Here is a 25681-nt window from a genome sequence, read left to right as displayed (position 1 = left end):
ATATTTTTAAGCAAGAAGATATATATTAATAAAGAAAAAGTTAGAGTCTATCTCTTCATAAATTATATTATAGGTGGATCTTTGCCACTATAAAATTGCAATAATAAAAGAGAGAATTTGGATTAAAGGGATATTTCCATAGGCTTGCATTGAAACTGCCCATTGCGTTAGGTTATGCGCACATCGATTTGAAGATCGATGAATTTTCCTTACTTGCCATCTTGTAAAAGATTTTAAGAGATGCTTTATATCACTTATGATGGAATATAAAATCCAATCCTGGGCAGTTGAGGAATTTCTAATTGCTTAAATCACCACATTGGAATCTCCTTCGATTATTATATTCTGCAGTTTCATTCTTTCAGCTTCTTGAATGGCCATTAAGGCTACTCTGGCTTCTCCTGTATTTTGATGGAGGCTGTGAATTATGTCTGTTTTAGTAAAGAGAATTGTCCCTGCAGCGTCTCAGCATAAAGCAGAAATTGTGGATCCCTGTTTCCTCACAGCAACATCAAAGGACATAATCTTGGATTCTTGTGAATCTTGTTGTATTTCTTCTATCGGCCCGAAATTATCAAAAAGTAAATTCTTTTCTTTCTTTGTCCAAGCAATTATATGATCCTAATAAATTAGATGACTTAAAAACAATGAAAGAATCCAAGTTTATTTTTTGGAATAAAAAATAAAAATAATAGTTACAATTACGAATATACAAACGTCATATAATTACTATAAAAAAGTTAATAAATACAATATTTATATAAAAAAATTAAATTTTTAATAATAAATCTTTTTTTTCAAAACAACGACACAACACTTATATATTCCATTATCATACATAGCATTATTTTAAAAAATACTCTTTGATCTTTTTTTATCTAGAAGGACAGAGAGTTTTTCAAAACTTTTAGAGAATGATGAGAAATTCTCCTAAATTTTAAAGAAGACCTTGCACCCTTCCCTTTGTCCTTCCATAAGGTTGGTGTGCTGCTTTGCAACTATAACAAATAAGCTTTTTGAATTATGTTAGTTATAATTTCGTGTGTAATACATAATTTATTTTGGGATTTATTACATTATTAAATTGAGTCAAAATAATAATATTTTATATAAATTAATGTGTCAGATTTGATTTTTCAATAAAAATGATACAAAAAATAATATTAGATATAATTATAAATTATGAAAATGTTGTTTAATTTTTTTTTAAATAGTGATATTTATTATTAAAAAATTATTATTTTTTATATACATCATATATGTATTTATTTTAATTTTTTAAAAATATATAAAATTTTTATAATTATAAATATCATTTCTCATCTAATAAATCGGTTTTTACTGACGTGAATCTAAATCCGGAGGAAATAAAGCGAAAGGCACAGGTAGACCCTGCCCCTAAAGCTAGAGGACCACAGTCTCGCCACGCGGGCAGATTGATGGAAAACCGATTCCTCCGGAAGTGGAACAAAATCAAACGCAGACGAAAGCAAAAGGCAACCGGGCAGGTTGTGGCTGGCTGGCTGTGCCCCGAAAAGGCAAAGTTCCACTACAGCTCGCCACGTGGGCATTTTGGTGGCTCGAAACGAAAGGACCGAGAGCCACGTTCTTCAGACCAGAAATATCTGAAAGGCAAAACGCACCAATTCTTTAGCATCATCCCCTTGCCTTTAGATATTTCCTTTTTTTCTTTTTAGGAGGACACGGCAGCTGGTGGAGCAGTCAACCAATCAGAGCGCAGCTCTTGATAATCTATATGCCTACAGCCTAACGCACACATGGCTCGATGCGGTGTTAGGAATGTATATATCTTTGGCCCCCGCGATTGGTGTGGGACCCCCCTACGTGTTGTCATGAAGATGGTCATGATGCCATGCTCTCGTTATGATTCATTATGCATGTAAATTCCGTTTAGATTAAAAGAAAAAAACGTTTTATCTCATTTTATTTTATAATTATAATTTTTTTAAATTCTTGTATATAATATAATAAATAATTTAATTTTTTTAATTTTAAAATAATATTTTAATTAAATTTTATTTAAATTTTATCTTTATCTAAAATTATCTCATTTTATTTCTAAATTCAAACTAATCCGTATTTATTTTGTTAATAAAAAAATCTCCAAAGTCATTTGAATAATAATAAAATATTAAATAATATGAAATAATAATAATAAATAATAATAATTAGATAAATAATAAAAATAAATAAAAAATAGTAATAAAATCTTTTTATAATACTCTAATATTCAAACTAACCTTAAGAGACACATCATTTATACACTGTACATTAATAATGATTTGTTATTTTTGTCATTTTATTTAAATACATATAATTATATATATGTGTGTGTATTTAGATATAAAATAAAAATAATAAATCACATATTAATATATAATATAAAAAATGATAAATATAAATTTTCGTTTCATATGTGTTCATTTCTTACTTGTTGAATGTTGCGTACGGTAATTAGCCATTCCATTCCACGTAATGCATGTTTGAAATTGTGGTGAGAAATATAACTTATAAATTTGAAATTTATAACTTATAACTTAAATAACAAACTCTACTATTAAAAAGTCATTTATTGTTTGATAACCATATCTCTAAAGTATTTTTAAAGTTAGTTATATTAATTTTTTTAAACATACAGTTATCTGCAAGAACTTCTTGATAAAAACTTCAATTTGATGCTTTTTAAAAAAAGTAGATTTTTAATTTTTTTAAGGGCTAGTTTTGAATTTGATAAATGAAATTATTTGAAATAAAATATTTTAGTGAGTTTTGATAAATGAGGGAAAAATAAATATATTATAAAGTTATAATATTTTTAGAATGTAATTTTTTTAATATAATCTTTATTTTAAAATTTTAAAAAATTATATATTTTTTTATATTTTATAAGAAAGTTTAAAAAAGTTATAATAATTAAGTAATAATTAAATAAAAAAGTTCAAATTAAAACATGTTTTACATTTAAGTGAATTTTGATAATGATTTATCTGAAAATAACCATGTACACAAATAAGACTCGATTCTTGAAGCTTGCTTGATTACTATACCCCTGAATTATGAATTTTTAACTAAAATTAGTTTTGTTGCCCAGATGATCAACACAAAAGGGGGGTAAATTGAGTTGTATTAAAAAAATAACAATTATAAATCAAATATATAATATAAAATATAAACAAAATATGAAATAATAATAAATATAAAGAGTAAGGATAAGAGAGAAGCAAACTCAGTATGTTAACGAGGTTCGGCCCCACTACCTACGTCCTCGCCTCAAGCTACCCCTTGAGGATTCCCAAATTCACTATTCAACCTCCTTCAGGTGGAGATAGAAACCTATTACACTTTTGAACAACACCGCTACAAATGATCCGTGTAGAACACCCTCTACACTTGCAATCACCTTACACGTAGTGATTCAACTATTCCCCGTGTAGAATACTTTCTACACGCACAAGGGTTATACACACCCTTTTTTCTGATAAAAAGCTGATAGTAGGTAGATTATCAGAAAACACTCTTCAATGAGTGAAATAAGAACAATACAGCGCAAACTATATCTCTCAAAATGAACAAGGATTAATGCTCAATGCTTAGAGAAGAGAGAATGAAAGTTTTGAATGAATGTTGTATGCTCTTAGTGTTGTGAATGTGAAGCTCTCAAATGATCTATTTATAGGCATATGAGATTTCATATTTAAATTTAAAAAGATTCACATGTCAAAGACAACATTATTCACTGTTTCAAAAAATTCAAATAAAATGTTCTTCTTTTTCAATTGTCAAAAACAACATCATTCACTTTTTCAAAAAAATCAAATCTAATATTTTACTTTTGGCATATGACAAAATGAGCACACTTTCCTTTTCAAAAAATTCAAACCTAATCTTTTACTTTTTGTATATGACAAAATGAGCACACTTTACTTTTCAAATTTTTCAAACAAAATCATCTACCTTTTGTATAAGTCTAAAAAAGCATCAATCACTTTTAAAAATATTCAAATAAAACATGCACATGTGAAAGATGACAATCAATCATCTTTAATATTTTCAAAGTTCAACCCTTTAATCAAGGCATGCACATGCAAAAGATGACAATCAATCATCTTTCAAAATTTTCAAATTTAATTTTCAAAAATATTCATGCACATGTGGAAAATATATTTTAATGCTTTATGATAAAATATTAATTTTGAGCATTAATCCTAATTTCGAATTTTGAAGAGATTTACAACATTACTCTATAATTTTAATGTGAACTTGTTCCCTTATTACTCATGCTTGTTTACTTGATGTGCTTGACTCCATTATATAGACAACTTGAACTTGAAACTTCTTTATTCTTTGAATTCATTTGTTATTATCAAAATCTATGTGTAAATATATAATTACACAAAATTTGAAATCTTGAGTTCAACAAGTTTTTTTTTTTTAAAAAAAAAAAATGGTATCTTAGTTAAAATAGAATATCAAGAATGTATAAAGAATCTCCAAATCCTTATATGAATTTCAGAGCTTTAAGTAATACAGAGATATTAATATAAAAAAATGTCCTACAATATTATTGTCTATGCAATACTTCAAACTTTAGACAAAAATCTTAATCCTTAAGGATGTATTATTGAGAATTTTTGCGTGCAATAAATGATAAAGAATGAGATATATTATCTTATTATTACCTTATTTTCAGTTGGAGAATCCTTCAATTGGTGTTTAAGGCCTAGTTTAGATGTTGAACTAAATAAAAATGAGTTTAGTTTTTTATAAATAGTAGTGTGTTAAGATAGTAGAGTAAGTTTTGTACAGCCAATTTAAGATGAGTTTATATGTATTTGGATGTTAATACATGTTTAGATGTATTTACGAAAAATTTAAAAAAGTTGTGGGTCATGCATATAAAGAGGTATTAAGTTAAAAAAAATATAGGTCTTATGTGTAAAGAAGTTTTGAATTGAGATGAGTTTAGTAATTTCAGAATTGTGTATTTAGATGCTAGACTCAGTTTAAAATTAGACTAAACTAATTTGATCTCTTTTCTTCTTCCTCAACAAATATGACATTTATAAATAAACTGACGGATACAAAATACAAGTTTAATGGAGTGGGTGTCTCTTACAATCTTCTAAAAGTCAACACATATTATAACATAAAGCAAAGAAAAAACAAAGGGTGATCAAAGCTAAAAGATTGGTTCTCACCCAATTTTTCATGAAGGGAGACCGCCTAGAGACAATTTTTAAATAGTATAAACAGATTATAAAACTGCAGTTAGAATCCGTAGTAAAAATGGGTGTGATGGAACGTGTTAGTCTAGACTGGCTGGAAGGAACGGCCACAACTACTATTACTTGATCTTTGGTTAAGGAAAGAGGGAACATAAGAAAGCAACGAAGAACAAAGATGAATCGTTGGTGATGGCGTGTATACAACATGTGCTGCAACTAGAGATGAGTGGATGGTCAGAACAGAAAGATCCAACACCGCTGATCCCAACCATGCTACACATGGCGGCAAAAACCATCTCTAAACGTGACAGCTAGTGAAACTCACGTACAGCATAAGTCGCGTGTGAGGCGAACGCGCTGTTTGAAAGAACATATTTATTCTGTCGACTTGAAGATCGATGCCCAGGAGGCTGATGGCGGGGTGCATGTTGGACCTTGAATGCCAGAAAGCAGCAGATCGTCTAGTGTCCATGCTAATGGTAAAAAACTAATGGAAAAACCTAAAACAGCGGAAAAAAATAGTCCTAAGCGGAAGCTGAGGCTAGCGGATGAGGGAGGTTGGTGGAGCCGAAGCTCCAACCCCCATCCCCTTGGCAAATGGACCTGAGCCCTAATGATGGGGTTTATGGCAAAGGATTTAGTAGGGAGAAAATGAGTTTTATGAGAGAGAAAAATAATTGAGTCGATGTCAATTCAATTAAACTTCCAAAAAAGGCCTTAATGGTGAAAAATTGCAAATCTAGTCTGATCAGGTCATCAAGAATAAAAAAGGCCCATAATTTAATATTACCCTATAAAATTTGACTTATAATACTCTAATGTAGGCCTGAACAACAGCCCGCCCAATCAAGATTTGGCCCGACCCGTTGTGGCTCGCAACCCAGTGGCATCGCATGATGGCCCGATTCGACCCGAATGATTCGGGTCGGGTTAAATCTGCGATTTTTTCGCCTAAATGCAGAAGTACAAAGTTGTGGTGGGAGACACAACAATTGTTGCTAATCGCTCCTTATATGTTGATTTCACTTTGCCTTACTCAGAATCGGGCGTGTCAATGGTGGTTCCAGTGAAAGATGAAGAGAAGAACAACTTTTGGATTTTTTTAAAGCCACTAAGCTTGGATCTGTGGTTAACAACAGGTGCAGCATTTGTCATTACAGGTTTGGTGATTTGGGTTCTTGAACACCGAATAAACAGTGAGTTCAGAGGCCCGCCAGATCAACAACTTGGCATGATTTTCTGGTTCTCCTTCTCAACAATGGTCTTTGCTCACAGTAAATATCCTTCAACCCCATAAAAAGATTTTCTTTCCCTTCCCCCCCTCCCCACCAAAGTTTAACATAATTGATTGTGTATATTGACATCATTATAATGAATCCAGGGGAGAGAATGGTAAGCAACTGGTCAAGATTCGTAATGATCCACGCAGAGAAGGAACATACCTCCTTCTTGGAGACCCACGCCGAAACTGATCTTGAAGCTACAGCCGAAGAGAGAGAGAGAGACCCACGCAACCGTCTGTGTGAGAGAGAGAGAGAGCGAGAGAAAGAGAGATCACGTTGGTGAGAGAGAAGTTGAGAGAGAGAGGGAGGGGGGCTAGGGTTGAAGGCGAAGGGAGATGGGAGTCGGGAGTCTCGGGACTGAGGGATACGGGTTGATTTCTTCAGCTGCGGTTTTGCCCGCATAACATTTCATATGACCCGTTTCAATTTTAACCCAAAAGATTATCGGGTGGATCTGATCGGGTCAATCGGGTCAACCGGTTTATAAAAATTTATGCACACCCCTACTCTAATGTTTGAACATGACTTCGTTCTTGAATTTTGTGAACTATTCATTATATTTGGGTCATGTTTACATTGCAAAACTTGTATTAAAGTAATGCAACACTTTTGATTAACTCTTAAATGTTAGAATATTGGCATTGATTTAATCAAATACTGAAATTAAACTATTACGAGATAAAATTTTAGCCGCATCGGCTTAGCCATCAGAAAAATATATTGACCATCCTCTACATTTCACCAACATATTTTGATGAAACTGCTTTATAGGAATTTTAATTTTACATCTTATTTTTTCTCTCTTATCTACTTCTTTGATATCCAAACAAGAACTTCTTCTTCTTTTTTTCTTTGGAAAATTATGAAAATGAAAATATAAAAATATTTTAAAAATCAAATAAAATAAAATTAAATAAAAATAATAAGATTTTATTATTATAAAGAATAAAATGGCTAATCTAATAATAAATTTAAATTTATAAGAGGTTTAGATAGTGAGTTGAGATGAGATAAATTTAAAAAATTAAATAAAATATTATTTTTATTTAAAATTTAAAAAAAAAAATTATTTATTATAATTTATATAAAAATTAAAAAAATTATACTAATTATTGAAATGAGAGATTTTTTTTATATCAAAGCCAAAACAATAAAAAGCCCCAATACCCATACTTTATTTAGAAATTTGCCAAAACCAATGTCTTGTAGAGCTAACGCTAATGCAAACAAGGTACAATTTTCCCATTAGAAAACGTAGCAAAACGAGGGTATAAAAGTAAATTAGATTCAATATAGAAATCGAGCCTCTAATGGAACAATCTAGAATGGCTGATTGAAATTTGAAAAGACAAGTGACCGAAAGGTCGCCGCAGTGACATTAAAATAAGCAATCATGTGACAATTTGTCGGTGGCAACAACCAAATCAAATAACGAATATCCTTCCATATATTATTGGTATTAAAGGATCCAATCAAACATCGCGAAGAAGAAGAACGGGGTAACGTGTCATTCTAACATCCGCATGCGTGTCCTAAACAAGGTTGGTGGGCCACGAGACGGTGCATCTCGGCCGATGGTGATGTCATATTAAAGAAGTTTGGACGGTTGAAGATAGCTACTAGCTCGATAGCATTGTCTGGCTTAACTTCCACGTTAACTGTCAAAACACTATTACTTCTAGCGTCCTTGTTTACTTGGATTAAACTTAATAGTTAAATTTTAATGAAATGTTATAATTATATAAAAATAATTTTATAAATTAATATAATTTTTTAAATTTATTTTATAATAAAAATAAGTTAACAATTTTAAAAATCACGTCAAATAATATCAATTTTTTTTAAAAGAAATGTAGAAACTTAAACACTCCAAAATTATAAATACTATTTAAAATTTTAATGATAAATTGAGATGAGATGAGATAAGTTGATATAAAAATTAATTAAAATATTATTTTTTAATATTATTATTATTTTAATATTTAAAATTTTTAAATTATTTATTATATTTTATGTAATAATTTATAAAAATTATAATAATAAAATTATGTGTATTGAAATGATCTTGCCATTCAAAAGTCTTTTATTGATTATAAATCCTCCGTTTCAGTCCAGTCCAACCAAGTCCCTTCTTGTTGACTGTTGAGGTTGCAATGTTGCATACAGTGGTTGGTGAAAAGTTTATTCATAATATTTTCCTATTAAAAGAAATATTCTAATAAAATTATTTATTCATTGAAATGATCATAAAAGTAAAGTTTTGAATTCTGTTATGATGATGATTTCGGTTGACGCACTTAAATAAAATATTTCGATATTAGTATGTTTTAGTATATCATTTCAAAATTAAAATTATATGAATAAATTATATAAATTTTGTATACATAAATTATATATTAATATGGGAAAAAAAATTTAGATAGCATATAAATATCATAAAAATAAATCATATGCTTAACATATAAATAAATGTAGTTATTAAAAAAATAATCGCATATAGCAGAACTTGTTGCATAATTATTAGCCTATTATACAGGGTCCAAGTTCTTAATTATTATCAACCCATTATTATATTTTATTATATTTAATCTTTTTTATTCATAATCTTTTTAATCATTTAGTATATTTTATTTACATTTTACTCCTAACTTAGTTATTGACACAGCATGCCACTTTTCTAATATTTTACATAAAACACTTTAACTATATGGTTAATTGGTCAATTTAAAAGCAAGTTACCTCATTTTTTCGTCTCATCATTTCGAATGAAATGTTAATTTGGGTTGAAATATAAGTTTTCGGCCGAAATGGACTTGAACAGATTGAAACTGTCGGAATTTTAACTGGTACAAAATATTTATCTCAACCATTTCGATTGCTATTCCGACATGAAAAATTCCGACAATTCCGACCGAAACGGAATTAAAATAAAAACTATATATAAAAGTCACTTTAATATATATATTTTTTAATTTTATTTAATAAGGTATTTACTCATCGGAGTGCTCAATGAGAGGTACCTAGATGCTAGATGAACAATGAAATATATATATATATATATATATATATGTGTGTGTGTGTGTGTGTGTATTAGATTGTTTAAAAAAGTTTCAAGTTTCCTGGATATAAAGTATTGTGTATAAGAAAACAAATAAAAGAAGGAAAAAATGCCTGATCAATTAGTGAGAAAGTTGGGCTTACCCCTAACATTGGGCCATTCATGAGATTGGGCCGATTAGCCTCCTCATGTCCAGACCCAATTAGAGCTGCCCGCAGCTTTCCTCCCACGTGACGAGATCAGGTGCGGCGTCGTCTTCCTCGCGCACCAGTTCGCTCTCTCTCTCTCTCGTGGTAGAAAAAACGCGCAGAAAACTGGAAAGTAATCTGAGAAAGCCGCCATATGAAAGATTAATCCGTCAATCACTATCAAGATAATTACAAAAATGGAGCTTCCCTTCTCTCTACTGCTACTTTTTCTCAGTTTTTCCACTTGTCTTCACCTTTCCCACGCCAGAGGCGGCCAACGTTCATCTCTTCCTTCAGGTCTGTGTGTGTGTGTGCATATACATATATATGAAGGTGTATATGTTTGTTTTTGGCTGTTTGCCGTGGAACTTCATGAAGAACTTTATGAAAAACTTTATGAAAAGAAAAGAAAAGAAAAGAAACGGAAAGTATGAATCTCGGATTCTTCCTTGATTTTGACTTTCCAGAACTAAGCTTGAACTTCTTCACTTCCTTTTTTTTTGGCCATGGGATATGGAAGCAACTGCAGAAATAAGATCCAAAATTTACGAAACGGAAGATCTTTGGTTCCTCGCTTAAGTAAATTGGAAAACTTGCAATATTGAAATTAGAATAATGACTTGCAATCTCTACGGAAGATATTTTTTATCGGTTAGGAATTGAATTCTGTTGTCATTGTAACTGTAACTTGATTTTAGTAGGCTTTGAGAACGGTGGTTATGCGGGTTCTACACGGCACTTGTTCAAGGAGAGCCGGTCTCATATCGGGTATTTATTGATAGTACTTTGCCTAGTCAGCTTAAAAATCTCATATCTGTCTATATTTGTGCAATGCTTTTAGTTTTAAGATTGTGGCGGATTTGTGTCACAGCAATGATGTTGCCCGAGGTTACATGACTAACTCTGATCTTGAGAAGGCAGTTAAGGCCTTTGGGCGAAGATGTAGTAACATTTCTAGGATATACAGGTGATTCCTAAGACTTGCGCACTTATTTGTTTTTCAAGTCAAACAGCCACTGGACTAAAATTTTACCATGTCCTTGAAAATTAAGAGATCTGACAATATTTGTAAGTAATGGTTTTGTTCAAATCAATCAACCAAAATAAACATAATGTTTCTTTTAGTGTTTCCTGTAGCATAATGCTGACTTGTTATTTGTTTCTCTCTTCGAGGGATTTTTGGAATGGGTCATCAGTATTGGAAAGAGTGTGAATGGCATTCCGCTGGTAATCTTTTGATAGGAGCTAGATCTATTTCTTAAGTGTTTTCTTGTATAAAAATCAGTTGTAGATAACCTCGCTTCAGAGTAATGAGTCATACCTTATTAAGTGGGATTTTATCTGTTCCATTGCATGCAGTGGGTTATAGAAATTTCTGACAAGCCCGGGGAGCAAGAGGCTGAACCTGCATTCAAGGTGAAGGATCTATTATTTACACACGCACATGAACACAATCAATGATCTATTACTTGAAAGCAGTTTTTTACCTTTTCTTTGAAGTGTAATTATATTAGTGACTGTTCTGACTTCTGAGGAACCTGTACATAATAGTCTGAGATACTTGGGGACCAATTTTCTTGATATTGCAGTACATTGGGAACGTGCATGGAGATGAACCGGTAGGGCGTGAGCTTCTACTATTTCTTGCAAATTGGATATGTGATAATCATTTGAAGGATCCCTTGGTACTTTTCTTTTCTTTAAGTGTAATTGTTTACTTTTTTTTTTCCCCCATCTTTTCATTTGTGCTTGCCCTTACTGTTGGTTCTTTTAACATGGCAAGTTTATTAAAGCTCCTTGACCCTTTGGGTTGTTTTGGATTTCTTATTCCTTTTCTTTCCTTCCCTTTTTTGCTGCCGATGTGCATAGTTTTTGGGAGGTTGCAATTTTATGCCGTTACAATATCCATGTACTGTATCTTCTTTAGTTGTTTAAAAGATTTCCTGTTTCTGACTGCTTTTCAATGGTTCCTGTATCACTTTTTATAGTTTCTTTCTTCTCGTATTTTCAAATTGCCAGACTTGTGATTACAGAAAGGTCGTTCGGTAATCACAAGAGGGTGCTACTCAACTACATGGGCTAGACAGTATATATTCCTAGATAATGACATTAAGAACGAGAAAGTCCTGAAAGCTAGAAATACTAAAACAATAGTGAGCAACTTTCTATTGTAAATCTAAACATAAGTTCCTTTAGATTCACCACCATCCTCTCACAATCCTCAAAATTCCGATATTTTATTTCCCTCCAAAGTAGTTTAACTACCATGCCATAATTGATGATTTTTTAAATGCCAGACAAGTAATTTGAAGAATGAACTCTAAGCTCTGTTTCTGATTTAAAATACCTCCAAAGTTTGTACGCTGAAAAGCATCATGCAATTTTAGTTTTTCCTTTTTTCCTCGAAACAAGAACTAGTCATTTTATAAGTGAAACATGAACTAATCGTTCTACCAGATTTAGCCAAAATCATGGCTAGTTTAAAGTTTATTTCTAATTTTATATCCTGTTCTGAGATAATTTTTTGCCCACTTTGAATATCTTTATCCTGCTTAAAATTGTCATATATGTTTTATTTTTCAGCTCCCTTTCTTCCTCGTCTATTTGATTCCTTTCCTCTCAGGCATTAAGATTGATGTTTCTGTGCTTATGTAGACAAAACCTACACAATCTTGCATGGCTTGTAGTATTGATATTGATACTTCTATTATAACCCCTCAAGTGGTAAAGGCCTTGGGCTTGGGAGTATGCTCCCCCTAGGTCTAAGGTTCAAATACCATTGGGTGCAAACTATCTCTAGGGGCCATCGGACCAGGGGATTTTTTCCTTGAATTACCAGAGGTGCACTTGCGGAAAACTCCTTACCAAGGGCCCTTGCACACTCGGGATTAGTCAAGATGTTGTTTTGGACACCCGGTGCCAATAAAAAAAAAAAAAAACAACACTACTATCATTTCATGATTATTATATCTGATTAAAAATGTGATTAATTTTTCTTGAAATGTCTGTTGGTTTTATCAGGCTGCATCAATTGTAGAGAATGTTCACCTTCATATACTTCCATCCATGAATCCTGATGGTTTTTCACTTAGGAGGCGTGGTAATGCAAACAATGTTGATCTAAATCGAGATTTTCCAGATCAGGTATCATTTTTTGTAATGTCCGAATTTCTTTTGTGGTAGTTGTTTAGTCTAGATTGAGCTATAAACCGACATAGGCTTTATGTAAAGTGTGATTTTACACCCTAGATTTTAGGATACATCATAGCTGATCTTGAGTAAACTCTAAAACTGTAGGTTGCCATGACATTTTCTGAGTTGGAATCAAATCTTAATTTGTAAGGTGTTACAGTTTTTGATAACCCGGTTAAACAGTACCATGAACTGTCAAGCTTGAATGGTAGTTTTTCAGGTCTAGATTATCAATTTTGATATTGAAGATGTAAACTGTATGAATTTTACAATAATTTTACGATTGGAAGTTAGGACTTATATTTCATCTATATATGCCTGTTGCAATCGAGAGGGCTCAAACCTTGAATCATAGTGGCTGCTTAGATTCAATTGAGGTCATTAAGTTTCATATGACCAAAATGTGGGATGCTGAAAAGTATCTTTTCATTGTTATAATCTGAACACATTATGCACCACGGGCAGAAACATGTGCCGAATTTGATCCAGACAGAATATATCTTTTCGACTCGGGAGCACAGTTTACTGAAATATCTTGATGACCGTACAGCCATGGATGATCTTTTCTAGTGTTACACTAGAATCTCCATCCCCTTAAGCTTGGGTCTGCTACAGTCTCTAGTTTAAGATGGGTTACTCTAAATATGTTTTTATAGAAAACAAAGTTTTTATTTTAGCATTAGAGGGGGGGAACTTCCTTAGTATTACAGAAAGAAGCAGAAAGGTGACGAAGGAGTTGGTCTTCAGCCTTTCTTGTGCTCATTGGATGGCTAACATGGTGGAAGAATGTTATCTTTCGATGGGGAGAAGGGATTTCTCCAAGTCTTTTCGGGTTGGTTCTTTGGCTGTGGTTGCTCATAGAAGATCTAATGCCTTTGGACAGTTCTTGGAAGTTATGGAATATGGTGATAATGGCCGCCGAGGCATGCTGGTGTTTCCAGCAGGGAAGGAAGGTTATGGGTGGAAGACTTTATCCTTGGAGCTGAAGCATGCTCTGGCAGGTTTTTCTAAGGCTCCAGTGGTGGTTAAGGGTGGTGGGAAGGGGAAAGAAATGGGAGGGCAAACCAGGACGTATGCTGAGGCTGCTAGGGGAGGTGAAGCAAGTAGTAGGGTGGCAGTGCAGGGAGGCAACGTGCAGATTTTGTATAACGTGGAAAAAGAGAAAAATAAGGGGGTTGCAGGAGAGGGTCATAGGGTTGCAGGAGAGTGTCATATGGCAGGGAGAGTTGGTAGAGGACAAGTCAATGACTTAGGTGTAGTTAGTCTGCCCGAGAACTGCGTAGGGGAAAGGGAGGGGCAGAACATCCTTTTTGGTATGAAAGTGGAACTGGCTGGAGTGAAGGAGGAATTGGCTGGGGTAAAGAGGACTATTGAGTCACTCATAGGAAAGGTGGACTGGGATTTATTTCTTAAAAGGAATTTGGGCCTGAAAAATAAAGGGGCTCCGAAACCCAGGATGAATAAAGGTAAAATCAAGTTGGGAATGGACTTGGGCCGGTCACGCCAAGCCCACCCAAAGCTGAAATGGAGAATCAAGATGAATGGGCCAGCCCTGGAGAAGGCCCAGCCCGAGAAGGAGGCCACTGGGCTGTTGACCCAAAAACAGCCCATCGGCAGTGGAGAGCTGCACTCACCACCGCCGGCACCGGCACCTCAACAGCGGCATCCCAACGCAGGTAGCTCGTCGTCGGCAGGATCAGAGGCTGGCTGTGCCGTCGGCAGCCCAGTAACCGAAGAATATCGGCGTGCAGAGGCCTTGAAGCTGGATCCGGCGTCATCGGGAGGAGATCTGAGCAGAGGGGTGGCACAGAAAGGGGCGACGGTCAGGTCTGGGCTGTCTCCTCCCATCGCGGTGGCGATGGCGACGTCGCTGGCGCCGGAATCTTCAGAACAGGGGCTGGTTTGCACAGAGGATGCGACTAAAGAGCAGCGGGTTGGGCTAGTAACATGTGAGGACTCACAGAACACGCCGGCGGTACTTTCTGGGCTGCCGGAAGTCTGCTCCGATGCTCAGAATCCGGCAAGTTCACCGGAATCTGTTTTAGAAGCCAAAAAATTCCTTCCGTTGGTTGGCAACTGTGTGGAAACAGTGGATAAACTAGAGGAAAGTGAAAAGGAAGGGGCTATGGTAATATGTGAGTGTCCAAGTGGAACGGAGATGAGGGAGGAAATGGGGGAGGGTACTGTGAAAGTCAGCTGCTGTGTTGAGGGTACAGAACCTACTCCTCTGAATTCATTTGATCCGAGGGGGTCAGAGTGGGTAATTCAAACTGCCTTGGAACTAAAACACATTGTTGGGATTAAATGTGTGGGGTTCGAAAATGAGTTTTTGGCACTTCTCACAGCCATGGAAGCTAGTCATTCACAAACCACAGAAGATCCCTCAATTGGGATGGAAAAGAAAAAAGAAAGAGAACTAAAGAGGCTTACGTGGGCAATGAACGACGAGGGAGGGGAGCGGAGCTCTAGCCGAGGACGCTCCAAAGGAAGGGCAGCGATAGTTCCGATATGAAACCAAAAATCATCTCTTGGAACGTAAGGGGGTTGAATGAGCAGGCCAAACGGCTCCAAGTTAGGAACTTACTTCGTCAATGGCAAGGTGATATCATTTGCTTACAAGAGACCAAACTAGAATTAATTACATGGAGATTAGTCCGAAGCCTATGGAGAGGACATCATGTTGGGTGGTCTTATTTACCATCCAAAGGAGCATCGGGGGGTGTTCTCATCATGTTTGACAAAAGGGTGGTGGAAAGATTAGAGGATTGTGTGGGTGATTTCTCTGTGGCGTGTTCCTTTAGGAACATAGAAGATGGATTCCGATGGGCATTTGTAGGGGTTTATGGTCCTAACATTGATGCAGAAAGAACAGCAGTGTGGGAGGAACTGGCTGGAATTCTTAGTTGGTGGGAGCTGCCAAGTTGTTTAGGGGGGGACTTCAATGTATCACGCTTCCCAAGTGAAAGGTCAGGTACATCCTGCATCACACCCGCTATGAGTGATTTTTCTGACTTTATTTCAGAACAAGCACTTATGGATATCCCACTTACGGGAGGATCTTTTACTTGGTCCAACACTCGAGAAATACCATCTTGGTCAAGAATTGATAGATTCTTGCTCACTTGTGATTGGGAGCTACATTATCCTGATGTAACCCAAAGACGTCTACATAGAGTGTGCTCAGATCATTTCCCTATCCTCTTGGACTGTGGAGGCATTCAAGGAGGCAGAAGGTATTTTAAATTTGAGAATATGTGGCTAAAATCTGATGGTTTTGTAGACATGGTCAGACAATGGTGGTCCTCTTACGTGTTCCAAGGCTCTCCGAGCTATATTTTGGCAAGAAAATTGAAAGCACTGAAACAAGATTTGAAGCTATGGAATGAACAAGTGTTTGGTAATGTGCTTTCACAGCAACGATCCCTTATGGAGGAATTACAAGGCCTAGAGGGGGAAGAGGAGGCAAGAGTTCTCACTGAAGCAGAAAAAACTCGCAAGAGTCAGGTAGTCACGGATCTTGAACGAGCTTTATTGATGGAGGAGATATCTTGGAGACAGAAATCCAGAGCACTATGGCTTAAGGAGGGGGATAGGTGTACGAAGTTCTTTCATAGGGTGGCTAATTCACATCGGAGGAACAACACCATCGACACATTGATGGTGGATGGAGTAGTCTCTTCGGATCAAGCAAGCATCAAGGACCACATTGCACAGTATTTTGAACACTTACTAGTCGAACAACAACAATGGAGACCTACAGTTGATGGGTTATCTTTCTCAACAATAGATCAACAGTCTTTAGAGCGGCTTGAGAGACCTTTTGACGAAGAAGAAGTACACACAATTATCCGAAGAATGGCTAGTGATAAGGCCCCAGGTCCTGATGGTTTTACTATGGGCTTTTTCCAAACTTGTTGGGAGGTGATCAAGGGTGACCTCATGCAGGTGTTTCAAGAATTCTATAATTATGCCAGCTTTGAAAAAAGTCTCAATGCCACTTTTATAGTACTTATCCCAAAAAAGGCGGGGTCAACAGATGTTCGAGACTACCGTCCTATTAGTTTGATAACTGGGGTCTACAAGATTATCTCCAAAGTACTAGCGAATCGTTTGAGTATGGTAATGGAGAGATTAATATCAAAGCCACAAAATGCATTTGTCAAAGGCTGACAAATTCTAGATTCGGTTCTTATTGCAAACGAAGTGCTAGATGGAAGACTCAAAGCCCGTGAGCCTGGGTTGATCTGCAAACTAGACATGGAAAAAGCCTATGATCATGTTAACTGGAAATTCTTGCTTTACTTACTGGCAAGATGTGGCTTTGGAGAGAAATGGCTGAAATGGGTGGAGTTTTGCATTTCAACAGCTCGCTTCTCTATCTTGGTAAATGGTTCACTGGTGGGTTTCTTTGACTCTTCACGTGGTTTGAGACAGGGAGATCCGCTCTCTCCGCTACTCTTTCTTTTTGTCATGGAAGCTCTCAGTAAGATGATTGAAGGGCTTGTGGAAGCGGGACACCTCTATGGGTTCTCAGTGGGGAATGGTTCTAATTACATCTCCCATTTGTTGTTTGCTGATGACACTCTCATTTTCTGTGGAGCACATCTTGGGCACATACAATCTTTGAGGGCGTTACTTCTCTGTTTTGAAGCAGTATCAGGCTTGAAGGTAAATCTATCTAAGTCTGAGTTGGTACCGGTGGGGAATGTTCCTGAAGTGGCGGGTTTTGCTGCTCTATTGCAATGTAAGGTCTCTTGTCTACCCTTGCAGTATCTTGATTTACCCTTGGGCGCCAGTTTCAAATCTGAACAGATTTGGAATGTTGTGATTGAAAAAATGGAACGAAGGTTGGCGTCGTGGAAGAGGTTGTATTTATCTAAAGGTGGTAGACTCACACTGATTAAAACTACCTTAGCCAACCTCCCCACATACTTTATGTCCTTATACCCGCTTCCAACGAAGATTGCCAATCGTCTTGAGAAACTACAGCGTGATTTCTTGTGGAGTGGTTGGGGGGAGGAGTTCAAATTCCATTTGGTTAATTGGTCAAAGGTCTGTACCCCGTTTTCTGGGGGTGGTTTGGGGTTGCGAAGCTTGACGGAGTTCAACAAAGCCCTATTGGGGAAATGGTTGTGGCGGTACCAACAAGAAAGTGAGGCTTTGTGGAAGTCGGTTATAGCTGAACGTGTTGGGGAGGCATGGGGTGGTTGGTGTTCAAATGAGGTTCGTGGACCACATGGGGTGGGTTTGTGGAAGAACATTAGGAACGGTTGGGAGACCTTCAAGAGACATACTCATATTGTAGTGGGGGATGGATCGAGAGTTAGATTCTGGCATGAAAAATGGTGTGGTGAACGGAGCCTCAAAGACAACTTCCCCGCCATATTCGAGCTAGCACGAGTTAAGGATGCAGCAGTAGCGGACTTGCTGGTTTTCTCTAATGGCGTCCCTCATTGGAATGTGGAATTTTCTAGGGCAGCACAAGATTGGGAGTTGGAGGTTATCACTGAATTCTATGCAACACTGTATTCAATACGCATGACAGAGGGCTCCATGGATAGGACATTGTGGAGTCCCTCAAAGAAAGGTAAATTTACAGTCAGATCGTTTCACAAAGTTTTATCCAGCCCAGGCATGCTCAATTTCCCTTGGAAAAGCATTTGGCAGACTAAAGCTCCTTCAAAAGCAGCGTTCTTTGTGTGGACAGCAGCATTAGGTAAAATTCTCACTACAGATAACCTAAGAAGACGTCGGGTAATGGTAATGGATTGGTGTTGTATGTGCAAGAAAGATGGGGAATCAGTTGATCATCTGTTTCTACATTGTGAGGTGGCTAGGACCATGTGGGCAGATTTCTTTACGAGTCTTGGAGTAGCATGGGTCATGCCCAGTAGATTGGTGGATTTTCTAGCCTGCTGGAGAGGACTTCGAGGAGATTCAAGGGTGGCAGCAATATGGAAAATGGTACCCATATGCATGTGTTGGTGCATATGGCAAGAGAGAAATGACAGAAGCTTTGAAGACCATGAGAGAACATTGGGGGAGCTGAAAGTTTTTTTCTTCAAAACTTTGTTTTCTTGGGTGGGAGCCATTGTATGTAATGGACTAAATGTCCATGACTTTCTTGTTTCGGTTGTAACTAGATAGGTATCTTTCAAGTATATGCCCTATGTACTTGGGATTTGCCTTTTATGATGAATAAAACTTCTTGATTACCGATAAAAAAAAAAAAAATCTGAACACCCCATGGAAGAGAATATTATAATTTGAACACAATGCTTTTGCCTTTCATTTTCATTGTGGGATGTTCTAATGATGAAAGATATTGACTTGAATGAAATCACAGTTCTTTCCTTTGAATGACGACGTGGATATGCGGCAACCTGAAACCAGAGCAATTATGAATTGGCTGAGAGATATACATTTTACAGCATCTGCCAGTTTGCATGGGGTAATACTTCCTGATTTTTCATGCAAACCCTAGTAAAACCATATCTACACTATCACCCTTTGATAGGTATACTCTCACAATCAATCTTGATTCTATAATAAATGTTAATGTTACTACCTTCAAGCTTGTACCCATAGTTACTTTCAACTGTTGGTCAAAAGTGTTCTATCTCCATCATGAAAGATATGCTTTTGTTTTTGGGAAAGCGGCATCTTTATGTATCAAGGACAACTTCTCCCTACCCTCCTGCTCCTCTTTTATTTTTAGAGAAGAGCAAAGACTTACTTGCAAAGTTGCCAAGTAGTGTATATCTAGCCAGTAGAAGAAGGGTGGAAAAACTACATCGCTGAAGACTGAAACTAGCTCCAACTTTATAAATTTAAAGCATAGTCATTTTCTAATGCATTCTTCTAATTGTTAGAAATGCTTAGTTCTTTAACTTATTTCATTTTTTCTCTCTTTCTAATCAAAGTCATTTTTTTTATCGGTAAAAAATAAATAAATAAAAGGTATCTTCATCACTTTTGGAGACAGAAACATAGATCTCCTAATATAGAATTTGCTTTTCAGTATTAAAATCCACATATTTTCATCAACCACTACTGGGTTCATGCATTCAAATATACTAGTCCAAAGATATGGCTCATTAAAAAAAAAACTTCAAATATATGAAGTTGTGTCTCATGGAGCTTGGTAACCTGTGGTGGTTTTATACTTAGTAAAGTCAGATAGTGTATAGAGAAATAAATCTAATGGAGTCTTCTTTTGGTCACAGGGTGCACTTGTTGCAAATTATCCATGGGATGGCACTGAGGATAAAAGGTGATGATTTTACATTGATGGCCAGTGGCACCGCATTATAGCACTTTGAAATTGAAATTGCTCTCCGCTTTCATGTGTTTCTGCTCTATCCTTCCAGCTCATTGTTGCTGTTTTTTTTTCTTTTTTTCCTTTCCTTCTGTTGGCCTACCAACTATTGGTGTTGCTTTGTCAAACCCATGCAGCTTATTTTCAAATTAACTGCATATTTGATTTTTCCATTGAAGAATTATTTATGGATGCTTACTAGCATGCTTTTCTTGTAACTTAGGCATTTCATCATCATCTGGTTTCCAAGTGTTCTTTTTATCACTGCTGGAATTGGGGTCAACCTGTGCTTGTGCTTTTTATTTTGTTGCTATTACCTACTCTCCCCTAAGATGGAAAATGAGATTTTTGACACTAAGGCCTCATTTGGTCACGCAGATGAGATGAGAAATATGTGAATAGTAGTGAGATAGTTTGTAAATAGTATTGAAATTGTTTGAGTTAAGATGTTTAACTCCTTACCAACAGTTTTTTTCTCAAAAAAGTTAAGATGTTTTATGGGGTTTTGGAAAAAGAGAGAGAAAAAGTTGAATAAAAATATTATAAAGTTAAAATATTGTTATAATATAATTTTTAATATAACTTTTGTTTTGGGATTTGAAAAATTTGAATTATTTTTTGTCTTTTGTTTTGATTTGAGAAAGTTGTAATGATTAACTGGAGAGGAATACACGACGATTCACGGGTAGCGGCAATTTGGAGATTGGTACCGATATGCATGTGTTGGTGCATTTGGAGGGAGAGAAATGCTAGAAGTTTTGAAGATCGAGAGAGAACAATGGATGAGCTAAAAGCTTTCTTTTTTAAATCATTGTTCTTGTGGGCGGGGGCCATAGTTTGTAACGGACTAAGCGTCAATGATTTTCTTCTTTCTATTGTTACCTGTAGCTAGGCGTTTCCTCATGTATACTGCCTGTGTACATGGGCTTTGCCTATTTCTATGAGTATAATATCTTTGATTACCTATCAAAAAGATTAGGTAATGAGTAGATGAAAAAGTTGAAAAGTTGAAAATTTGAAATTGAAAGTGTTTGTGTTTGAATGGTGTTTGGATGTTGAGATGAGATGAGTAAGATGGGATGAGATGGTCCGTGAAACCATATGGGGCCTAATTGTTGCAGTACTGACTATTTTTGGCTTAGTCAATGCTTTCTTTAGTGTCATTCATATAATGGAAACTCAAATACTAGGCGTCAGAGCATTTGTTATTATACTATATGAAATACTGCTCAACCCTCTTTACTTTGTGGAGTTTCTACTTGTTATCTGAGTATACATTATCTTTTATGCATTGCTATTTTTGTCAATTTAGCTTTGCCTTTTGCACTTACCCTCTTTTGGTGTGAATAAATTTTAGAACAAATTACTTTGGATGTCCTGATGACGAAACATTCCGGTTCATGGCAAGCATATACAGTCACTCTCACTATAACATGTCTTCCAGCAAGGAGTTTCAAGGAGGAATAACGAATGGAGCATCTTGGTATGACAGCATAAAAGTAATGCCAATGAATTTTTTTATTGAAGAAGCAAATTGGCATGCTGATTATTCAAGACATTTGTCACTTTTGCTTCTGTAGTCATCTGAGCTGTTAAATTTTCAGAAAGTTGGTCTTCTCCTTTTCTTTTAATATATATTTGGTGGTTCTTTAACAAGATATTTGCTGCAGGTATCCTATATATGGTGGCATGCAAGACTGGAACTATATACATGGTGGTTGTTTTGAATTGACCTTAGAGATAAGCGATAACAAATGGCCTAGTGCTAATGAGGTCAGATGTCCGTTTGTCTCTTACATTTATTATTAGTTCTATTCTCGTTATGTTAAAACTTGCATGTTACTGTTGATGATTCTTTGTTAACTCCTAGAATGGGGATTGTTTATGACCAAAACTCTTAGTATTAATATTGCTAGTTATAATTTAGTAACGAGTAGTAGCACCAATTTCTTTACGCTTTAGGTTTGAAATTTTTTGATAAGTGAAATAAGTGATGATCTCTTATTGATGTATGTTTTACTTTGTATTGTCATATTTCTATCTACATTTCTATAGTAGTGAAGTCTGTTTTATATTGAGGAGCATTTGATGTCTTAATCAAAGTGCATTTTGTAACAAACTGCAATTTAGTGCATGCATAAATTGTGACAAGTTTGTTTGAAAGAACTGTTTTTCTATTTTTTTTTTAATTATGAGTAGTTTGAAAGAACTGTTATTAAAGAAATTCAAATGATATGATGATGAGGTGTTAATGTTATCATAAATCTAATATCTTATTAGTTGTAAAAAAAAAAAATTAAAAAGATCTTGACATACATTTTTCTGGTTTATGCTTGTCTGGCATAGTCAATTTGAGTCTGAGACTTCCATGGGTGCTCCCTACATAGCCAAGAAAAAAAAAGGTGGTTCGGGTATTCCATTATGCATTTAGTTTTGTATCTTGTTATTGGTAGTTTCGAACGTTGTGTTGCGGGTATTGTCTTACATTAAAGCATTACAGTTCTCTCTCTCTCTCTCTCTCTCTCTCTCCATGCAATACTTCTAGTCTCCTACCATTTAGTTAAAACACTTGGCAAGTGCTTTGGATAATTAATTGACTTCAGTGACTTTTACCTCTCAGCTTTCTTTTTCTGGTCTTACTATTATCTAGTTGTTTTACTTGTCAAAACTCTATTATCTAGTTGTTTGAAGTGTTCTCTTCTTTACCTCTATATTAATATGCAGCTTCCTACTCTCTGGGAATACAACAAAATGAGCATGCTAAATCTTGTTGCGAGCCTTTTGAAGGTACTTCTGTGGTTCGACTGCGAACTTCTTTCTCATATAAAGTCATAATATAGACCTGAGTTTTCCTTCTTGCAGTTTCTGTAATAGACTATCTGACATATTAGTATGATGGCACACATTCCATGACATGCATGCAATTCGACATAGTGCATTGACATTGTTTCTGTATGGCTTGTACTTTCAGACAGGAGTACATGGAAGGATTTTTTCATCGGATACTGGGAGGCCAGTACTGGGCTCTATTACAGTAAAAGGAATAAATCACACTGTATGTTTACCACCGGACATATATCTTTAGTTCTATTTTGTGCATTCATGTTGCTTTAAAAAAAAAAAAAAAATAATCTAGCACTTTTAGGGGTGGAAATTCATTTGTGGATATGGCTTTCTTGTAGGCATTGGCAGTAAATAAATTTTGAGACAGCAATTAAGTCTTTACCAGTCAAGAAATCATTTCAAACTTTGAAGTATCACTTTTAAGGATCAGCTGGATTCCCTATTGAATGCAATGTCTAAATGATTTAAAACGCACAGTAAAAAAAAAAAAAACAGCTTAAAACAAATCAATGCCCAATCTTTTTATCCCTGAGTAGCCTGTGGTCAATATATCACATGCTTAATAGTTTATGCTAAGTTTTGTTTCATGTGGTGTGACTTACCTCCATAATGTTAGCAAAAGAGATTATATGCTTGTTGCGAGCTTGATCTATTTGACCAGTTATGAAATTATGTGTGGGGTGACCTAATTGTAGTATGACAGTCAAGCTTTGCTTCACACATTATCATCATGCAAGTCTAAGGATTGTGGATGTATTTGTGTAAAAGTTGTCAATGTCCATGCATGTCACTGCTGACTAATATGGTATATTTATTTTTTTGCCTGAAAAATCATACCTTCATTTGATATGAAACCACAAGAGAATTAACTATTAAGGCTTATTAATGTATACAGTTTGATCTGCATGGACTCCTAGTTTGTTTCTTGAGTTATGTTCTGGGATCTTTTTAACACACACACACACACACACACACACACACACACACACACGTATAATATATATTTATATTATATATATATATATATATATATTATCCAGCCTCATCTGTGCATACACTTGTACCAGTTTGATTGACCAATTTCTTGAACTATGAATACAGAATATATGATCTTTTGTACATTTATGGCTGAACATAGGTCAATCCACTGAACTTTTATTTGTTAGTTGACAAAGCGTTGGTTGGGTTCTTCCTTTTTTATAGCATGTATTTTGTTGTCTCCTTAACTTCATTGACAGGTCAAAGCAGGCAGAACCTTTGCTGATTACCATCGTTTGCTTGCCCCAGGAGGGCGATATGAAGGTATCATACTTTACTAGCATGATTTAAAGTTCATTTATGCAGTAATCTAGGAAGCCCATGGAAAACTTTTGAAATATTATAATCTATTAGAAAAATGGGAATGCTACATTTTGTATGATAAATAATAAAAAGTTGACTGAAATAAGTTATTGATGACGGGGCCTCATCATGATTGGGGATGCGGAATGAGGGCATATATGTATATATAATGGTCTTTTCATCTCCTATAAAAAATCTTTGGTAAGAGAAGTTGTAAACAATGCAGCACCATCCTCATCGGAGGATAGGATTCTACTGAGTATGAGGGTTTGCCTTCTGTTTGCATCCACCTGGTGCGGGTCTCAGGGGACTGGAGGGAGAAAATGAATGGAGTGAACTGCAATGGTCAAAGAACATTCCCCTAAGTTCTCAACTATTTTCTTCTCGACCACCACATAGGAGCTAACATTTTTAAATGAAATGAGATGAAATGAGAGGATACTTAAGAGAGAGAGAGAGAGAGAGAGAGAGAGAGAGAGAGAGAGAGAGAGAGAGAGAGAGAGAGAGAGAGAGAGAGAGAGAAGGGACTTCTGCTGGGTTGGCATCTATATGTTTTTGCTTTTCGCCACCTTGCTTAATATAAATAGGCAGCAAATTTCTCATGTTTCCTTTCCTTTCAAGATAGCTTATTCGATTTCCATGTTTGTGGTCTTGATATATTGAGTTTGATAACTTTGATTGCAGTTATGGCCACAGTGCCTGGATACAAATCCAGAAGCACAGGTATCTGGTTGGAAGAAGCTGCAATGACATTGGATTTTGTTCTTGATCCAGAAGTCACACTTAAGGGTAATCTACTTCGAAGTAGCTGTGAATGTGACTGTGGCAATAAAAGAAGGCTGGAATTTGTAGGCTTTCTTTGGGAGGGTCATCTGGAAATTTGCTTGATTTTGATTTTCATTGCAGGATTTCTTTGCTTCTTATTTCGGAGGAGAATAAAAAATAATAACCTTTCAAAACATAGACAGCTTGTAGGGCCCAAAAGACCAGTTGTGGTTTCAAACGCATGATATTTTTACTTTTGTTAAAGATGAAAGTATATTTTACCTCACAAAAGAAACAAAAATTAAATGCTCCAAGTCTATGTAGATAACCAAAGTTCTATTTCTATATTGTTGTATCTTATAATTTGCCATCTTCAGTTGCATCAGTTAATGTGAGACATTAAATATTTCTCATAAATGAATAAGATCAAATAATTGTAGATAAAT

General features: G+C 35.5%; 1 protein-coding gene across 4 annotated transcripts; it reads left to right on the top strand.

The window, feature by feature from the left end:
- The first annotated feature begins 9823 nt into the window (after nt 1–9823).
- LOC122296472 (carboxypeptidase SOL1) lies at nt 9824–25605 on the top strand. 4 transcript variants are annotated; one of them, XM_043106224.1, is made up of 16 exons: nt 9824–10072; nt 10474–10543; nt 10647–10742; nt 10972–11002; nt 11135–11191; nt 11365–11460; nt 12797–12919; nt 19314–19418; nt 20194–20240; nt 21643–21768; nt 21956–22058; nt 23010–23072; nt 23257–23340; nt 24368–24431; nt 25155–25259; nt 25377–25605. In XM_043106224.1, exons 1-16 carry the CDS (start codon nt 9973–9975, stop codon nt 25478–25480), a joined length of 1374 nt encoding a protein of 457 aa, XP_042962158.1. In that variant the 5' UTR covers nt 9824–9972; the 3' UTR covers nt 25481–25605. The 4 variants fall into 4 exon arrangements, with proteins under 4 accessions (XP_042962158.1, XP_042962156.1, XP_042962157.1 ...); XM_043106222.1 differs by having other exon boundaries at nt 10477–10543; nt 25155–25605; XM_043106223.1 differs by having other exon boundaries at nt 11365–11394; nt 25155–25605.
- Nucleotides 25606–25681: the final 76 nt, after the last annotated feature.

Source organism: Carya illinoinensis, chromosome 15 (assembly GCF_018687715.1).
Source record: "Carya illinoinensis cultivar Pawnee chromosome 15, C.illinoinensisPawnee_v1, whole genome shotgun sequence".
Lineage (NCBI taxonomy): Eukaryota > Viridiplantae > Streptophyta > Magnoliopsida > Fagales > Juglandaceae > Carya > Carya illinoinensis.
This window is presented reverse-complemented; position numbering and strand designations above follow the sequence as displayed.

Excerpts from the sequence above, each read along its gene's own strand:
- LOC122296472 (XM_043106221.1), top strand. The coding sequence starts at position 9,973 with ATGGAGCTTCCCTTCTCTCTACTGCTACTTTTTCTCAGTTTTTCCACT. Across the intron at positions 10,743-10,971 it reads AACATTTCTAGGATATACAG|TATTGGAAAGAGTGTGAATG; the intron begins GTGATTCCTAAG and ends ATGGGTCATCAG. Across the intron at positions 19,419-20,193 it reads CATCTGCCAGTTTGCATGGG|GGTGCACTTGTTGCAAATTA; the intron begins GTAATACTTCCT and ends TTTTGGTCACAG.